The sequence below is a fragment of the Carassius auratus genome, chromosome 26, assembly GCF_003368295.1.
Source record: "Carassius auratus strain Wakin chromosome 26, ASM336829v1, whole genome shotgun sequence".
Classification (NCBI taxonomy): domain Eukaryota; kingdom Metazoa; phylum Chordata; class Actinopteri; order Cypriniformes; family Cyprinidae; genus Carassius; species Carassius auratus.
Window position 1 is genome coordinate 16,930,155 of NC_039268.1, and position 18,836 is coordinate 16,948,990.

The 18,836-nt window shown below is 35.4% G+C and overlaps 2 protein-coding genes across 5 annotated transcripts; both read left to right on the plus strand.

The window, feature by feature from the left end:
* The first annotated feature begins 336 nt into the window (after positions 1 to 336).
* crfb15 (cytokine receptor family member B15) lies at positions 337 to 6,155 on the plus strand. Of its 2 annotated transcripts, XM_026204522.1 has the most exons (8): positions 337 to 843; positions 1,188 to 1,379; positions 3,116 to 3,233; positions 3,509 to 3,675; positions 3,782 to 3,936; positions 4,239 to 4,398; positions 4,764 to 4,885; positions 5,522 to 6,155. In XM_026204522.1, the coding sequence occupies exons 2-8, from the start codon at positions 1,298 to 1,300 to the stop codon at positions 5,885 to 5,887; spliced, it is 1,170 nt and encodes a 389-aa protein (XP_026060307.1). In that variant the 5' UTR covers positions 337 to 843; positions 1,188 to 1,297; the 3' UTR covers positions 5,888 to 6,155. The 2 variants fall into 2 exon arrangements, with proteins under 2 accessions (XP_026060307.1, XP_026060308.1); XM_026204523.1 differs by lacking the exon at positions 337 to 843 and having other exon boundaries at positions 1,070 to 1,379.
* A 797-nt stretch (positions 6,156 to 6,952) lies between these two features.
* On the plus strand, positions 6,953 to 18,600 carry cfap221 (cilia and flagella associated protein 221). Of its 3 annotated transcripts, none has more exons than XM_026204519.1 (25): positions 6,953 to 7,076; positions 7,689 to 7,866; positions 8,028 to 8,128; positions 8,420 to 8,506; positions 8,739 to 8,834; positions 8,921 to 9,021; positions 9,904 to 10,007; positions 10,165 to 10,324; positions 10,508 to 10,628; positions 11,267 to 11,396; positions 12,162 to 12,264; positions 12,378 to 12,465; positions 12,550 to 12,633; positions 13,306 to 13,401; positions 13,563 to 13,653; positions 14,094 to 14,191; positions 14,410 to 14,490; positions 15,114 to 15,221; positions 15,340 to 15,510; positions 15,856 to 16,014; positions 17,269 to 17,369; positions 17,503 to 17,598; positions 17,693 to 17,803; positions 17,923 to 17,970; positions 18,184 to 18,600. In XM_026204519.1, the coding sequence occupies exons 2-25, from the start codon at positions 7,737 to 7,739 to the stop codon at positions 18,308 to 18,310; spliced, it is 2,592 nt and encodes an 863-aa protein (XP_026060304.1). In that variant the 5' UTR covers positions 6,953 to 7,076; positions 7,689 to 7,736; the 3' UTR covers positions 18,311 to 18,600. The 3 variants fall into 3 exon arrangements, with proteins under 3 accessions (XP_026060304.1, XP_026060305.1, XP_026060306.1); XM_026204520.1 differs by having other exon boundaries at positions 6,971 to 7,076; positions 7,714 to 7,866; XM_026204521.1 differs by having other exon boundaries at positions 7,000 to 7,076; positions 7,727 to 7,866.
* Positions 18,601 to 18,836: the final 236 nt, after the last annotated feature.

An 18,836-nucleotide genomic window follows, 5' to 3' on the forward strand; every position in this document is an offset into this window, starting at 1 on the left:
TCAAAATGGTCCCACGCAACACTTCACCGTTACATCTTAATGATTATTCTTTTGAAATCAAAACGTAAGATCACAGATAACCGAGTAGGGTGTCAAATATTGCACCCTGGTGGTAAAATATTTATTTGCTGCCACACTACGTAACGCAACCTGCATTAGATTAAAAAAAGTGCTTTAGATTAATCGATAACAAATTAACATGATCGAAGAAATTCTTAACGATCAATTATCGATCGTCGATTAATCATGCCCATCCCTACTCTTCACATAACAAGGATTAACCATTTTATGCAATCCGTAAACATATTTAAAATACATATATATAAGTACTTACAAAAGTAAGGAACTTTACGAAAGGTTTCCTTTTGTGTATGTTGGAATGTGGTTGGTTTAGTGTCTCCTTTGAGGCTCGCCCACGTGACTCTGGAATTTTTTGTCGTAAATAACTTAAGTCCAGCCCGGCTGGTGCCAGGCCCAGGCATTTAGTGCAAAAAGGGTTTCATTTGGAAAATCTGAATTAAACACATGAATCGATGATCTGCATATCCGTTACACCTTAAAAGCACTTGATGATTTGACCAGGGTTGCTTCTGAGTTCTGGGGGTAAGTGTATCTTAAGGAATTTAGGATTAGAAAGCCATGATTTAACATCTGTCAGTAATGTAGATGCATTCTAGATCAGCAATCCTCAGGTGAACAGGTGACATGTGTGGACCAATGTTATGTCACTAAAAAAGAGAAACTAAAACACAATGACGGATGATCAGATTTTCTTAGCAAGACCTCTTAGAGCTGCAATATGGATTCCGTGAAGGCTTCACACTTCTGTAATCGAATGGTGAGGTAAGTTACACAAACCATTTAGGTCAGAGCTGGAACTGTTTGTTTCCCAACTACAGTAAGTTAGAGTTTCCCTGTTTTTTCCCCTCCTGGTCATGAATTTTACTTTTAAAGATGAAATTTCTATATATACATGCAATAGAAATGAGTGGTAAAAAGAAAGAAAAAGAAAGTTTTAATAAAAAATAAATTGTGTCATTCCACATGCAAATGTAAATTTATATCGGTGTTGATATTTGACAAATAAAACAAAAATATTATAAAATTAATAGTTTTATTAATTATCTGCATATTTATTATTTTGACTTTCATTCCATATATCACCTCTTTTTATTTATTTTTTTAAGAACCTCTTCTCAAAGAGGAAGCTGTTGAGTCATGTTGGTCCTGTTTCCTCTTAAGCACATGACAAACACTGAAGTTTAAAAGCTCTCAGCCGCTGTGTGGCCCATCAGTGATGCTGTCAGTCATGTCTGTGAAGCTCAGAGTGTTGGCTCTCATACTCTTTGTGACAAAGGATGTTTACCCCACCTATGCTGGTCAGTGCTGCTTGCTTATTTATGATTATTGATTTAGAAAACCATTTAATTGACATATGTTTATATTAATAGACTAAAACTTTTTATTATTATTTACTTTTATTACTTCTATTCATTAAAAAGTATTCTTAAGAATGACTAATGTTGACCTATACAAAATATATTATGCTATATTGTTTAATAATTTCTCAATCATATATGCAGTATCAAAGGGTCCTAAAAGTGTGTATACTGTATGTATATGTATGTTCGTGTGTGTGTGTGTGTGTGTGTATACTGTATACACACACACACACACACACCTATGTATATTATGACAAATGATTCTTTCCGAGCAAAACCTACAATAGATTTATTTTAAATGATAAACCACAGATAAGATGTTAAGAAGTGGTTGTCTGGTCGTCAAAGGTCAGTGGAACATTACCATAATGTGCTGAAATGCATCTGTGGTTCCTCTGCTATAGTACGCCTGTGTTAAATTCTGAGGAACTAACTCATCTACTATATACACCAACTTGACATCAACTGATTAAAAGTGACTTTTACAGTTAATTATGTGAATAGCATTATTTGTTTGCAGATGTCTCTTCTTCAGAAATGTTATTTAGTGCAGCGGCTTTCAAACTGGGTCATGACCCACTGGTGGCTAGCAGACAGGAAATGCATATATCTGAAACCTTCACGCTATCCAAGATGTAGATGAGTTTGTCTCTTGATCAGAACAACTCTGGAGATATTTAGCATTGCATCTCTCGCTCAACAATGGAGAATGGGTGCCATCAGAATGAAAGTCCAAACAGCTGATTAAAAACATTAATAACCCAGGCAAATGAGTAGCAGCGTGTTTGAAAGAAACAAATCCATAATTATAGCTTCGCCTTAAAACATTATACTATGGGGCCGTTGAATGCTTGAATCTGATTGGCTGATGAACGTTGTGAGGTGTGCAATTATTTTCTGGTAAACGCACTGCGAACGTAGTTCCAGGCAGCTATCTTGACCGCATTACATTACCATATCACTTCGCATAGTAAAGCTGTAAAAACGGTCATGCAGGTTGCACAAAAAGGTGTTGTCATCGCTACCCTGACGATTTTATCAGTTAGCCTATATAGTGTAGCAACTTAAATGCTACACATGACATTTCTCACGAGAGAGGAGACCGCGCTGTTTAGATTCTCTCTCTCTCTCTCTCTCTCTCTCTCTCTCTCTCTCTCTCTTTCTCTCTCTCTCTCTCTCTCTCTCTCTCTCTCTCTGCGGCTCTTTCTCTCCCGCTCTCTTTCTAATAACTTAATCAAAACTGCATTAGAATGCTATCAACAGCCCACCTCCATTAGCAGCTTTAAAATTAGGTTTTGGAACTAGCAAAAGAGACATTGAATGAGATGCTGAAGAAATAATCCTACTCACAATAGCGATTTAAGTACAAAAACATCTGTTCGATGTCTTGAGGTGTGGTAACCATACTATAAGCAGAATAATTGACTCCTGGCCGTTGAATTATTAGAAAAATAAGACACACACGAGGTGGTGATGTGCCCACAACGCGAAGCATTAGACACTTCTTCTAATGTAACACTCCATCCTCTGTTCTCCCCTCAAAATCAGCTGTTTTGACTCATAATACTTCATATTCTTTATAACTCTGAATCCCAATACTTTATGGAGCCACTTCATCTGATGATAAAACCTGTATAATGTACTACTGACAGTGTCATATTGTTTTACTTTAGAAGCAAAACTGGCTTCACCCCAAAATGTGAAGGTGACCTCCATCAATATGGCTACAGTTGTTGAATGGACTTCTCCACACAGTCCCATGAGCAACGTGACCTACACAGCAATATATTTGTGAGTATACTCAAAATACAACTAAATAATCCAATATAGAAGAGAAAAAAAAATGAAAATGCATTCAATTGCATGCATGCCATTATGAAATATACCCATCACAATGTGTTTGATCAGCTATAAAAATTGCACTGAACTATTGTTCCGCTGGAATTTGATACTTCTGAGTTTTTGCAGAAGTTGAAAAGAATAGGCCTATTGTGTGAAATAAATATTTGCATTATGCACTTACATAAATAGTGTGTCCTGCTGTGTTTGTCATTGTGTCCTTGTAGCCTGAGAAAAGAAAACGTTTCCATCTGTGTGAACACCAAAGAGCTGAAATGTGATGTAGGAAAACTGCCGTCTGTATTTGGTCGCTATATTTTCCAAGTGCGGGCAGAGGTTCAGGGGCTGTTCTCTGAGTGGGTTAATTCTAACGAATTTTTACCAAATAAACACAGTAAGTGTGAATAAGCTCTTAGTTTGCACTATAGACTCTGGTGTGTTGTAAAGTAAATATAATATTCATAATTAATAATCATATGAACCACTTTGCTCCAATGTAGCGATCATAGGACCCCCTACTGTGCATCTTGTCATCCAAAATAATACCTTGGATGTGCACGTCCAAGCTCCAGTACTGAAAGTGGGCAAACTAGCAGACCTTTTTTCACAAGTGTCCTACATCATCAGATATTGGACCGAAGACTTTTCAGAAGAGGTATAAAATGCTTCAAATCTTCAGGAAGATTTCCAGTTCCATTTTTCAGAAGCTTTGTTCTGCACATCTGCTTATGTGCAAGTTGAGGCATGTGATTATGCTCAGCCTTTACGTCTTAATTATACGTCTTAATTTCACCTAGTGATCAACTAAAATAAAAATATAGAAGAATGTAGAGAATTATCATTACACAGTTAAGTGAATGGCTTATGCTGGATTGACAAAGGTCTGGTGTGGAACCACAAGCAAATAATTTTTTCATACTTATCAGAATAATCATAAGATGACCTTTGTCCCTGTAGGCAACAGAGAAGAAGGTAACTGAATCTGGTGAAGGTGTTAAAGTGAGTGTTAAAGGACTGCAATCCTGGAGCAGATATTGTGCTCAGGCGATGGTGGTTCCTAAAGGCTACAAAAATGCCAAAAAGTTCAGTGATGCCGTGTGTGTGACCAACACACCTGGTAAGTGTGTCTTTGTGACTCGAAGCATTTCAGGCACCCCTGCAATAAATCAACTCAGCAATTGGCATATAGTTATCTATGTCTATAATTATACACAGTAAGGTAATTATAGGTAATATTGTGATTTAAAATGATTTCTGTCAACATATGATGTTCTCAGTCAAAAGTATATTGGGTCAAATTTATAAAATATTCATTCATTGGAGACAGCAGAGAGTTTAAGAATACAGAACTCATTCGAGTTTTTGTTAAACTGATATATTTTTTTTTCAATCAACAAAGTGACACAAAAGTATTGTTTTTAAAGAAGCTTCAAGGTGACTTCCAGGTGCCAATCTTCCTCTCTGTGTGTGTGTTTGTGTTAGTGCTCATCATCTGTGTGATTGCTGCTGCCATCCTTCTTCCTCTGGCAATCCTGGCCGCATGGCTGATCTATAAAGTGTACAGATTCCTGTACCCTAAAACCAAACTACCAGAACTTCTCAAGGTATGTGTCTCATGTGCTTCCACTCCACATTATATCTGTAATATGCACATATGTTCTTTATCTGACCATACAAATGTACTATTTATATAGAATGTTATTTTAGTATTAAATGGAATTTATATTTATTTAGAATTAGCTTGAATTTTTATATTTAAAATTTTTATTCTGGATTTAAATTACTGTAAAATGAATATTACAGTACATTTTACAAGAAAATACTTTGAGATACAAGAGTATATCTTATACTTCAAAATTTCACATTTAATTTGATGTATTAGTTGTGGTTTCTTTGTAATTATTTGTGAAATCTCCTATTAATTTCTGAGTGGAAGTTGTTTCTACACTGTAAAATGAAAGCAAATCAATTAAAAAAAAAAAAAAAAAGATTATTGGGATGCATTTTAAAAGAGAATGCCATTTCAGGTTTTCTAATTCAAAATTTCACTTTTAATTAAAATAGTTCCTTGATGTTTCTTTGTAATTATTTGTGAAATGTACTAGCTTTTGTACCTTCTTTATATATTTAAAAAAAAAATAAAAAAAAAAATAAAATCTAATATTTCAGCTTTATTTTATGGTTTTAGTGAACAAAAACATTGTGTATAAATCATATATTTATATTATATTTTGTTCTAGAATTTATTTGTACCAACATTTTGGAATGCTGAGGCGACCCAACATCCTGCTCACCAGAAAGAACAGCATGATAAAATCAGTGCCATATCTGAGGACTATCTATATGAAGAGCTCAGCGAGAAGTACAAGATCTTAGAGGACAAGGACTCTGGGTTGACGTCTGCTCTCACCCCAATTCAAGAGGTGGAAGAGGACTACAAACTCCTGATGGACACAAAAACTGCACCTGCTTTTTACCCTAACCATCTCTATCCATTATGCCTAAAAGACTCGCTCTTCACTCATTTAAACCAACCCTGCTTCACAAGCACTCAGCCTTGTTACTACAACGTCACAGAGCTGAGCCACACTGACTGTGTTTGCTGATGTCCCCAACAAGCTGAGATGATCTTACTTACTTAAGAATGATCTTATGATTTTCTGCAGTAAATATATAAAATAGTTTGATATGACTATGCAGTGGTGCAATGCACGTATGGCTGTCTGTTGAATGTATATAATTTCTCACATTGTTTTCTCAAGCTAATAACTGAATGCACTTTCTACAAAATGTTTATCATTGTATGTCTATATTTGTTTGCATCGTTATTGTAAAATAGTGAATTTTTTCATAAATAAACCGAGTTGTATTTCTCTGATTTTAATTATACTTTCGAGTTGGTCCAATTAATTGAATTATAACAATGTCTGTTATGTTTTTATTTTATTTCATTTTAGATACAAAACCTCAACCAAATTTCATAATATACTTCTTATATAATTTTTTTATTTTGGTTCTGAAACTCACACAGCATTCTTTCATTAGCTGTGTCTCATTTACAAGGCCACGTCCTCCGGAGGTCGCATCCTCTGGAGGTCGAATCCTCTCTAGGATGCGTATACGGAGTGTCCTTCACCCTGGGATTAAACGAGACGGCCTTCGTAGGACGGACGGAAAACGAAACGGCTAAATAACAGATCCAGTCAGTTTCTACAGTGAACAATATAAAAGTGGCCTCGAAATGTAATACAAGGGTTAAATAATAATTATTTCTCGCCCTGCTAGCAAAGTACTGTTAAACTGTAAAAAAAAAAAAAAAAAATCACTAAACACTTCTAATCATGTTTACCACACTTGTAATTCAACTTTTAAAAAATGAAGAACTTTAAAGTACTTACATTTAAACACCACATCGCTTGTGTGTAGATCTGCCGCCGCCATTTTTTCAAATAAACAACGGTTATTTATGGCGACGCAAGGGATTGTGGGTTATTTGTAGCAGCGAAGGATACACCTCATGTATCCTTCGAATTCCTGTGAAAAAAGGTCGCATTCGAAGGTCTCATTCGGAGTGTGCTACTTGCTTTTCTGAAATGAGACAACCACGATGACGTATGCAGCCTTCGAATGCGACCTTCGGAGGGCGCAACCTTCTAAATGAGACACAGCTATTTTCTTTTTAAATGCATATAGAAGTAAAAAAAATTGTTGGACCTTTTTGCTCTTTGAAACGTCAGCGTTTACTGTTGTCATGGTGACGGGATTGTTGACGTGACCTCAGTGGAGAAACAACAGGTAAGTTATGTTCTACGAGTTTCTGGTGAGTTTTTAAAGTGCGTTTAATTCAGGCAGAGTTTAATAAACAAATAAAAGGACACCTAAACCAAAGTATTTAAGATAAAACTATTATTTTAATGGCGACGTTGCGCGGTTTACAGTAATAACAACCTCTGACTTCCGTTACGTTTTTGAAAACAAACCGTTTATGGAAAATTTCGCCAGGAAACTTAATGCTCTAGTTTGAATAATTTCATTCATCGTTACATTACGTATGTTAAAACTGTAAAGTTAAGGAGGCAAAATGGGAATTTTAATAATATTACGCCTATCCAGAAAGAAAAAAAAAGATTGAAAAAAAATGCATTTAAGAGGTAACTTAACGTTAATAAAAATAACATGGACATTATGTCTATTAATCAAGACCTAAGGTTAAAGTGTATGTGAATGCATAAAGTAAAATATCACATGTAACATTAGACTTTTTAGTTAATGTGAGCACATCAGAACTGCATTTATAATAATTTTACAAGAAATGTGAAAAATATTGTTCACAATAGTACAATACAAAGAATTGAATGTCACACTGAAGGATGTTGCTTGAATGGCACGTCAACTATCCGCTCATAGGTGTGGATTATTTGTTATGATCAAGAATTTCTGTGAAGTCCAGCTGTCATGGAGGTGGTTCATTCTGCCCCTGAGACCTTCTCCAGGAGCGTAAAGAAGAAAAACCTGCTTCCTCTCAGCCAGCTGCTGGAGGACACCAGAAAGAGTGGAAATGTCCCCCATCACCTACTTGAAACTAGTAAGACCACTTTTTTTTTTAACTTTTTTTTTTATGTTTCTTAAACCTCAGACTTGTAGCTTTCTAACAGGCCACCAACATTTCTGCTCTTATAAAAATTGATTTTTTATTTTATTTTACATTGTTGTTGTATCATTTGTCTTTGTATGTTTATCTTTTAGGGGTGTTTGCCAAACTGAAGAGTAATGGTGTAGTTCAGGCCGAACCATTAGAACTGCATTTCAGTGGCTTTGAAGTAGGAAAAGATTACAGGAAGAGTCTGGTTGGTTTTTCACTTCTTGCTAAAAAGAAATAGAATTCATTTTTGGTGTGAAAAGTTTTGTGGAATGTTTACATGGCTAATGTTACAGACAAAAAAAAACAAAAACATTTTTACTATTGCTAAAGATTTCACTGGAGAATCCAAATTTGCGTGGACAGTACTCTGCAGTCGGAGGGAAAAATCTCATGGGTTGTAACTGAAAAAAACATTACAAAAGAGGAAGAAAATGGGAGGAAGTATGATGTAATGACAAAAACTGTTGTTGTTTTTTTTGTTTTTTGTTTTCCTTAGAAACTTGTCAATGTCTCTTCAGAGGTACTCGGTGTCCACATTTTACCTCCTTTGACAAAGCATTTCCAAATTAAGTACACCAAAAAGGTAACCATTAACCTGCTTTCAAACATTACTTTTACAGACCTGCAATAAAAAATGTATATAATGTTCCTAATTATTTAGTTTTGGAGCTCAGCAAAGGTGAATTGATTAATACGTGATGAAAGTGTTTGGGCTAAATATTATTATTATTTTTTTATAAATACATTATATTTATCATAAAGTAAATAAAGGTAATTTTAGGACCATTAAGATGGTATTCCTTTTTTGAATGCAGTGCCGACTGGTTCCAGGTCTGGCTTACACTGTTACAGTGCACTTCCAGCCAGATGAGTGGCGTTACTTTTCTGATAACATAAGGATTCACTGCAAGGTGAGAACATGTTTTCATCTGCACATGCAAATTCTGACAGGACTTAGAACAGCTGTAACCTGTGTGTGTGTTTGTATGGTTTTCAGGGTGAGGAGAACTTACTGGTTCCTGTTCATGCATATCCTGTTATCAATGATCTTCACATCCCATCTCACATTAGTCTTCCCCCAGTGCCACTTGGGCAGAGGTATGCAATGAAAAACATATTACACAAATAATATGTGTAAAATAAATGTATGTTAAATTTTTTGTTATAACATTTTTATATGATATATGAGTGTATATACACACTACTGTTCAGGAGTTGTCTGAATAGTGTTATTGATCTATTTTTATATTTTTAGTTAGCAAGGATGCATTACATTGATAAAAAGTGACCATAAGACTTTTACAATGTTACAAAAAAATATATATTTTTGAATATATATATATTTTTTTTTTATATGAACTTAAGGCTGCGATAATGGCTGCAGAAAATTGCAGCATTGCCTTCATCGGAATAAATTATGTTTTAAAATATATGAAAACAGAAACAGATTTTGAATTCTAGTATTATTTAACTATATTACTGTTTTTACTGTAGGTTGATCCAATAAATGCAGCCCTGGTGAGCTTAAAGGAACACAAAATAGGCTCATTTTCCAACTCCCCTAGAGTTAAACAGTTGAGTTTTACAGTTTTTGAATCCATTCAGTCGATCTCCGGGTCTGGCGGTAGCACTTTTACCTTATAGCATAGATTATTGAATCTGATTAGACCATTAGCATCTCGCTCAAAAATGACCAAAGAGTTTCTATATTATTCCTATTTAAAACTTGACTCTTCTGTAGTTACATTGTGTACTAAGACCAGCGGAAAATGAAAAGTAAAATGGTAAAACTCAACTGTTTAATTTAATGGGAGTTGGAAAAAAGGCTGTTCCTTTAAGGGACATTCAAAAAACACTCACCTCAATTTTTAAATGGTAGTAAACATAATAAAGAAAATGGAAATAATATGACATTATATTTCCCTCTGTTGATATTTAAATGAAAATGTGAAAATATATGACTTTCTTTTGCTTTTATAGTGCCAGTCATGTGATTCCACTTAGCTGCAGTTGTCCAATAGACTTCGAGTTCCAAGTGCACTGCCTTCAGCCCCATAAGGCCTTCACTGTAAAGCCAATGTCAGGTAACCAGATTCCTTCACATTTGACATATCTGCTGTCAGAGAGCAATGTGAACCAGTATAAAGGCATAAGTATTGATACAACTCTACTTGGTGATCAAATATATACTACTACAGTAGATTTTACTTACTGTACTTGTGTTATCCCCATGTTAATCAGGGATTATTCCAGCAAATGGAAACACCATGTTAAAAGTGACATTTACACCTCTGCAATACGGTACAGCTGATATCACATTACAGCTGGTCATCTCTCAGTTCAACTCCAAACCTGTCATCTTCACAGTGACGGGTTCCTCATCTCCATTCCTGCTGATCAGGTAATACACAGAAAAAATAAAGCTAAAGATTACAATGCAATATACTTAAAAACAATATGCTAAAACACTCATAGCACTTTAGCAACCACATAGCAATATCCTTAATGTAAAATGTAATGTAAATATCTAAGTTTAGATGCTATTGCACAAACAATCATGGCGTTTGTGTTCTCTGTGCCTCAGTAAATCTGATGGAAATGTTGAGGATGGTGATCGTTTTGGTGAAGAGTGGAAGACATCTGAAGGAAAATCTCCGGCCGTTACATCCCATCATAAATTTAAAACGGCTCCCTCCTTGGAGAAGGTAATCTGAAACTTCTATTACTCCAATTTTGAAAAGATCAGCTTCAATCACAGTGTGTTTTTGTGATGGGTTGGTGCTGCTCTAGCTGGAGGACAAGCCAAGCCATGCTGTTTGCCAGCAAAAATATTGGTCTTTGCAGCAGAGCAAGACAACCTGCACCCAGAACAGAAAACACAGTGTTTTTTACAACAGGGTCTGAAAACTTTTAAGCTGATCAAATACAGGAATTTGAATTAGCTGAGGTCAATTTCATTTGTGCCCATTACAAAACAGTAGCTGAGAGGTTTGTGTGAGACTGAATTACTAATTGAATTTTGTTGTTTGCACACTGAGCTTCCTGAATTGAATTTGAATTGATACCCTGCCAGCCATCAAATGTGGAAAACACACACACAATTACACTTATAATCTAGCAAAGCTTTTAGCTGTGGTATTGTTTAAAGTCATTTCTATATTACAATTTCTATAATACAGTTATAGTAAATCAGATTAAAATATATATAATGAAATGATGAGTGTTGGTAATAATAATAATGTTTGTACATAGAAAAATTAAAGCATTTCTTCTGGTTGAACTATCATGCAGCAGTCATAAAGTGATTAATCATACAAACTGTACATTTTTTTTACTCTTACAGGGCAGCAAGAAGAAGACCAAACCTGATCCTCAACTGCAGGTTTCCACCCCAGATGTCACCACACGTGCAGGACTGGTTAAAATGCTTCTCCAGCCACAAGACAAAATTAGATACAAGGAGCTTCGGGAGGGTACGAACACCATTTCTCATTCAGAGGGCCTCCGGGGTGCATGTTAAGACCTAAAACCCTGGAAATTAGTTTGGCAAAGGCTCGATATCTGCGTTTTGAAAAGCTGATGTCTTCACCCTTTTTTTTTTAAACTGGCATTGGACAGCCAGCTTCAACAAGCTATGTTGTTCCTACAAAAGACAAAGAGTTATGGTGGTCCACCAGCATTATACCTGCATTTAAAAGCAAAAACGTGCTCAGACCAGCATGGAAATGGATGTTGATCTAATCTGGTCCTTTCAGCACACTGGAGCTTAGATAATAATAAATAGTGCACCATTTTATATTCTCCAAATTACATGACCCTTTTGCAAGTTACCCAACCTGAAAATGGCCTTTTGCTGTGGTGCTTTTCTTGACTTCTGAGGCCATTCTTGAGCTCACATGTGCCACTTTATTTTGTGCTGCCCTCACCAGAGTCATAACTCTGTATGTAATTCTAGTAAAATCTGATGACAGCAGTGGAGTTAAAAAGAAAAAAATCAACATTTCTTACCCAATGTGGTGTGTATGATGTTAAATATGTTATATATCCTGAATAACAAAAAACCTTATAAGCTTATTACGGCTGATACACCAAAATCCAATTTTAACGATTTAATCAGATTTGAAACCGTACTGTACATGAACAGATTTGGATTGGATTTGTAATCAAATATAAATCGACGTGACCACAGATCACAGTTATTTAATTCTGTGTATACCTGTGTTTTTTATTTGTTGAAGCCATGTCTTATACCAAGGTTGCAGACCAGACAAGAGAGATGAAAGAAGCCGCATTTTTAAAGAAGGTCCAACAAAAAGAGCAGAAAGCCAAACATATGTGCTGGTTTGTTGCTCCATGTGATTTATATAACATATGACTTATAGATATTCTGAGTTTACCAACAATATTATATAGTGAACTAGAAAACCTTCAAAACTAGTTTGTTTTATCCTTAGGCAAGTTGATCTGGGTGATGAACCATGTGCAATAGACCATAAACTTCAAATTTTGAAGGAGCAAGATGAGGCTCTTGCTGCATACAAAGTAAGCCAGTGTATTGGTTTAATTCACTTTGACCATTTTGTGCCACTTTCCACTGAACACTCATGCTTTTCATGTGAATTTTAGCTAAAATACAGCGGTGAGTCGGTGGCCTCTTCAAGATCTTCAACTAAACTTTCCTCACGGCGAGTTTTGCGAAATGTTGGACAGGTACAGTACATGATAGTGTGAAATTGAAATATTTGAATAAATTAGCATCTTTATTATTGAAGTCATGATTATAGCATGTAACTTTGATGTAGCTTGTGTCCCAGTTTGCCTACTTATTGCTGTATGTACTGATGGTGGGAAAAATACATACCGTATTTTCCGGCCTATAAGTCACACTTTTTTCATAGTTTGGCTGGTCCTGCGACTTATAGTCAGGTGCGACTTATTTTTCAAAATTAATTTGACATGAACCAAGAGAAATGAACCAAGAGAAAACATTACCGTCTACAGCCACGAGAGGGCGCTCTATGCTGCTCAGTGATCCTGTAGTCAACCACTGAGCAGCATAGAGCGCCCTCTCGCGGCTGTAGACGGTAATGTTTCCTCTCGGTTCTTGGTTCTAAATAAATGCGGTTTATAGTCCGGTGCGACTTATATATGGTTTTTTCCTCATCATGACGTATTTTTGGACTGATGTGACTTATACTCAGGTGCGACTTATAGTCCGAAAAATACGGTAGTTTCGAATATGTAGAAGAAAGTATGATAAGATTATATCATGAAATTGCATGTCACATACAGCACTGTTCGCATGTAAGCATTAACATTTGCTCCAGTCATTATTTTTAAAATTCATATCTTTTAGACTTATTGACCAGCTCTCTGTTACAGCTCCCAGAATGCACTGCTGTTTTCAGCAGCTATGGCACTGGCCTGCTGGAGGTCAGGCAGAGAGCGCTCAGAATCTTCCAGCAGGCTGCTCGAAAGGTGACATTGTTAATTTAATTTGAATGACATTAAACTATTATTTAACATATTACTGCGATGCTTGTTTACCACTCACTGTGCTGATTATCAGTGCTTGTAAATTAAATGCTTGACTGTACTAATAAGTATAATAATGCTACATTGTGTTTTGTTTAATTGAGGTTGTTCTTCAATGTCGTATGAACAAGAGATTGGTGTCACTAAGAAAGCTTGTTCGCAACACCAGGAGTCTACGGGGAGACAAATTATCAGGCGAGTCTGGATTGTTCTTTTAAGAAACTAATTCTTGTATTCAGTAAGCACACATTAGATTCAAAAGTGAGAGTATTGACTTTTACATGTTTACAGAAGCAATCTATTTCAAATAAATGCTGTTCTTTTGAAGTTTCTATTCATCAAACAATCCTTACAAAATGTCTTGAAAAATCATGGCTGCCACAAAAAAAATGTTCAACATTGATGATATAAGGCATTTTTCTTTAGCACCAAATCAGCATCTTAGAAAGATTTCTGAAGACGGGAGCAATGACTGATGAAATTTAGCTTTGGCATCACAGGAATAAATTACATTTGAAAATATATTCAAATAGAAAGCCTTGGTGAGCCTAAGAGAGTAAAAAATCTTGCCTTCCCCAGTCTTTTCAACAGCCATATCAATAGATTTCAAACATTCTTCTGTTGATTTGTTGTAGATGGGGATGAGAAGCCATGTCTTTTTACACTGACACCAGAAAAACTTCTGCCCTTCACCTTCAATACATTCACACCTGATGATCAAGATGATGAACTTGTGAGAGACTGCTTATGGTTATTGAGCAGAGCTTATGTACTGTAACTCTGATATACTTTATAATTGGGGTTTTACAACAAAACTCTTTTCAGTAACTGTAAATAGAATCTTAAGGGGTTAATTTAGTTTAAATAAAAAGTTTCAGTTCAACATTTGAGATGGGTAATATCAGGGCATATTTCGTGTTGTTGAGGATGAAGTTGTGCTGTGGTTTTCAGGCTGTGGATGCATTGAGGCATGTTCCCGTCAGAATGCCTGAAGCGGATATGAAATTCACGGTTCCATTATTCAGTCTAAAGGTACAAGAAGAAAGTGCTTTTTCCCATTCCTTCACCTTCTGATAGGGAATTTTTTTTACTTATAATCTTTCCTAAAATTCCTGAATTACTGTAAGTGGCTTGAAATGTCAAATGTGGTTATGTGAAATGTCTTAATTTGCGGAATATACGTGAGAGATGTTCTTACGTGTGTGGATGGTTAAGTGGCAAACCACAAAGAAAAAACAGGAAGTGCCACATGAAAGCCAGTAGTTTATCCAAAATGGTGCTGAGAATAGTTCTAAATAATATTTAAAATAATAGCTCACTCAAAAATGAAAATTATGTCAATTACGCGCTCAAGTCATTCCAAACCTGTCTGACTTTGTTTTTTCTGTGGAACACAAAAGAAAGTATTTTGAAGAATCCTGGTAACCAAACAGTTTTGGTTCCCATTGACTTCCATTGTATGGGCAAAACAAACAAACAAACAAATGAAAAAAGCTGAGACATTTTCTAAATATTTTTGAATTTTTTTTTTAGGTGAACTATCACCTTTATTTCTACATTTCATAATATTTTTGAGATCCATTTAAAAACATGAAATTGCCCCTTTAACAGAAACAAATATTAATTTCTTTGGGAATTGCACATCTTTTCTTAAGGTCCCCCAGCGTTACAAACTGATGGGTTATCAGCCTTTATCTGTCTATGATGCAGCAGCAGCATTCATTCCTGCTGATGTGAGTAGGACATTACGTACTGGAGCACAGGTAAACATGCGTTTGTGTTACTTTTAGTCATTAAAGTTGTTTAATTTTTTTATTTTGCAATTCAAAGTTTGTATCAAAAATAAGTCTGTAAGCAAATCTAATTATTGTGTTTTAATAGGATGAGTTGTTGCCTCTGGTGACATGTACAGCTGTAGATTTCAGTGAAGATGAGGATGATAAGAAACAAGAGGAAGATGATGGATCACTTCAGGATTTAGGTCCCACACTTAGTTTCAGTGCACCTGAAGCACTCCTCAGACCACCCAGCGCCCACCCTCTCCGGATCTTTGTATGGTTTTTGAGTCCATAATCATACCATGATCATGTTCATATACTCTGAATAAAACTAGGTTATTATTGTTAAATGAAATAAAAAACGTAAAAAAAAAAAAAAAAAAAAAAAAATATATATATATATATATATATATATATATATATATATATATATATATATATATAAGTTTTATAAAAACTCATAATAATGTGTTAAAATAACATTGCAACAAAGTATATATAGCCTGTCGGTTCTGTAGTTTTTTTTTTTTTTCATGTAAAAAGTTTAGAATTATTATTTTATGCAAGACATTGAAAATGGCCATCTTAATGAATTAATGTTATCTTTATTTTCATTTAGAATCCTGCACCACATGTTTATGCCTTTAAACCAGCTCCGCTTTACCTGGAGTGTGATCTGGACTTTCATTTGTGTCCACTGCCACGATACACCATCCCTAAAGGCGATGTAGTGGGTGTGCATCTCCCTCCAACACAGAAGAAATTTCTGGATAGAAAGGTTTGTTGTGAATTTTTACAGAAAGAGACATTTACGCACATCACAGTTTGAAACAGTTTCACAAAAACTATCAGTGTGACTTTAAAATGAAGTTTATATCATAGCTGCCACTATTACTGTCTGAAATCATTAGCATCCAGGCCTGGAATTATTTGTTTTATTTACATTTAGTCATTTAGCAGACACTTTTATCCAAAGTGACTTATAAATGAAGATAATGCAAACAATCAACCAAAACAATCAAATAAAAAGAAAACAGAATAGAAAAAGAATAGAGCAATGTAGTGTTTGAGGTCTTTTATTATTTATTTAATGTTATTAAAGGGGTCATATGATGCTTTTTTAAAGATCATTATTTTGTGTATTTGTTGTAACAATATATGTTGACATGCTTTAATGTCCATAAAACACATTATTTTTCAAATACTGTACATTATTGTAGGTAGCTTCATCTTTCAAAATAAATGTAATAATAATGTTAATAATGTCCTTAGTTTTACCATCAGTTCAAGCCTGAAAGGTTAACAGAGTCGCGTAACAGACACAGTTATGAAGCTCGTATGTGTTTGTAGTACACAAGCCACGGATGGTTAAGACCACTGACTCCACTGTGTGACCCTGTCTCTCTCTCTCTCACATGCCCCCGCACACACACACACACACACACACTAACACACACACACACATATAAAACTCAGCATTTAAACATTCAATAGCAATTACTTAAAATTAATAACAAAACATACTTACAGCAGCTAATTCAGAAGCACCTGAACACCTAGGTTCACAATCAGTCATCCATAAAATGTGTTCCTGTTCTGTTTTAAGTAATCATAAAGACTCCTGAATGCACCTACTTTCGGAAGACCAAATAAAGTGCTTTTGCTTTCACCTAGAAACACAGCATCTCCCTGACATGGTTGCTTCAACACTTACTGCAGTTACTGAAACCACGCCGCCTTTCTTTGTGTGAACATTTGGGCGGCATTATGCAAATATTTCCACATAGTGACGTAGATATGTGAGGGTGTGTTTAAATGTGGAGTTTTAGGAGGGCGTTGCAGTCTTAACGTTCATAAAGAATATCTCTTTGCATTTGAGACTTCGGTCTTTGCAACTTTACCGATCTTCTTCATGTACCAAGAGCTTGTAACACTCCAAAGAGAAAGGAAAAATTTAAATTGCATCATATGACCCCTTTAAGAAAAAATATTTGTAAATCCTATATGCATTTACATAAAATATAAATTGCAGGATATTATCAAAGGGATTATGACATGGAAGAAGTTTCCCTCTGTGGCCTTGAGCACTTTATCCAGTATTTCGACTGTAAGGGGCGACTGCGTCCCTTATGTGTAAGTACTACACACACACACACACACACTCACACACACACACACACACTCTCTCTCTCTCAGTTACACACTAGGGTTTATTTACACATGCAATAAAACAAGTCCAACTGTTGCAAAACTCTTTTCTCTCTAGGTCTGACCCCTTCGATATGGTCCTGCTGCCTGTGGAGGCTCCTCTGCCTCTTCAGGATCTGCCCGACAGCATCAGAGATGAGATTCAAGCTGGAGTGTAAATACAGTTTAGCCACCAGCTTCAATAACCCCTCCGCCTTTGATTGCTTGTCACAGCATTTCCAGACTCATGATGGTTTGATTTCTGACAGGTTCGAGAGCTCAGATCTTCGTCTCACTCCTGAGATGGTTGAGGCAGAGTTCGGTCTGTCTGAGAGAGCTTCAGCTACATCTATTAAAGAGGATCGGGATGAAGTCAATGGGTCAGTGCAATGGGTTATCATATCATTGAGACTTGATAATTGACTTGTGTTTATCATGGTTATGTTGAGGTTGATGTCTGAATGATTACAAACCTAAACGTAATCTTTTTGTCTGCAAGTCTCAGAACTCCAGTTGCAACAGTCGAATCTGCAGAAACAGCCTTGAGGTAAGATCCATCACTTCAATCTTTTCAAATGTTGTAGCAAATAATCTTCATATAGATCAGGTGATTGCTGAAGTATAAGCAATAAAGTAAAAGGGCAGTTTTATGTCTGTTCTGCAGTTCTGGCATGTAGGGGAAGTTGATTCCAGCACATTATTTGCCTTGTTGTTCAGGTTGTGAGGTGAGATAAAGTTTCTTCCTCTCTTTTGATCTCAGAGACACACGCGAGCAGCCGTTGGCGTCAACACAGAGCAACAGACTGGGACCAAAAGTGCTGGCCAGATTAAAAGAATTGAAATCTACAGGCAGAGTCAGCTGTGCTTCATCATGTGACAGTAAATAGCACTTTTATCTATGTGTGCCTTCATGCTTTAGTAATTCTTTCATAATTAAATGTTGTATGTACATATTCTGTTAATAAGCACAACTAGAACAATGCAATGGTTAGTGAAATGCAGTGCTAGCGCAAGTAAACCTGCAGACTTTAGCAAAATACAGTGACAAGCCACCAGATGGCATTAAATGTCTGACACATGAAACTCAGCAACTGTACATTCAGAACCAGATTTCATGATCAATATTTGTATGGGATCTTCCTTTTTTCATGAGTTCTATTAAATATTTTTTTCTAAACCCATTTTCTTTATTATCTATTTGATATTAATTCTTATACACTTTAATATATTTTACACATTTTAATATAGATTTACATCATAATATTATTTTTTTAAATCATAAAATATTAAGTGTAGTGATTAACTATATGTTATAACTATAAGTAACTATATGTTAGGTATATGTATATATATATATATATATATATATATATATATATATATATATATATATATATATATATGTATATATAT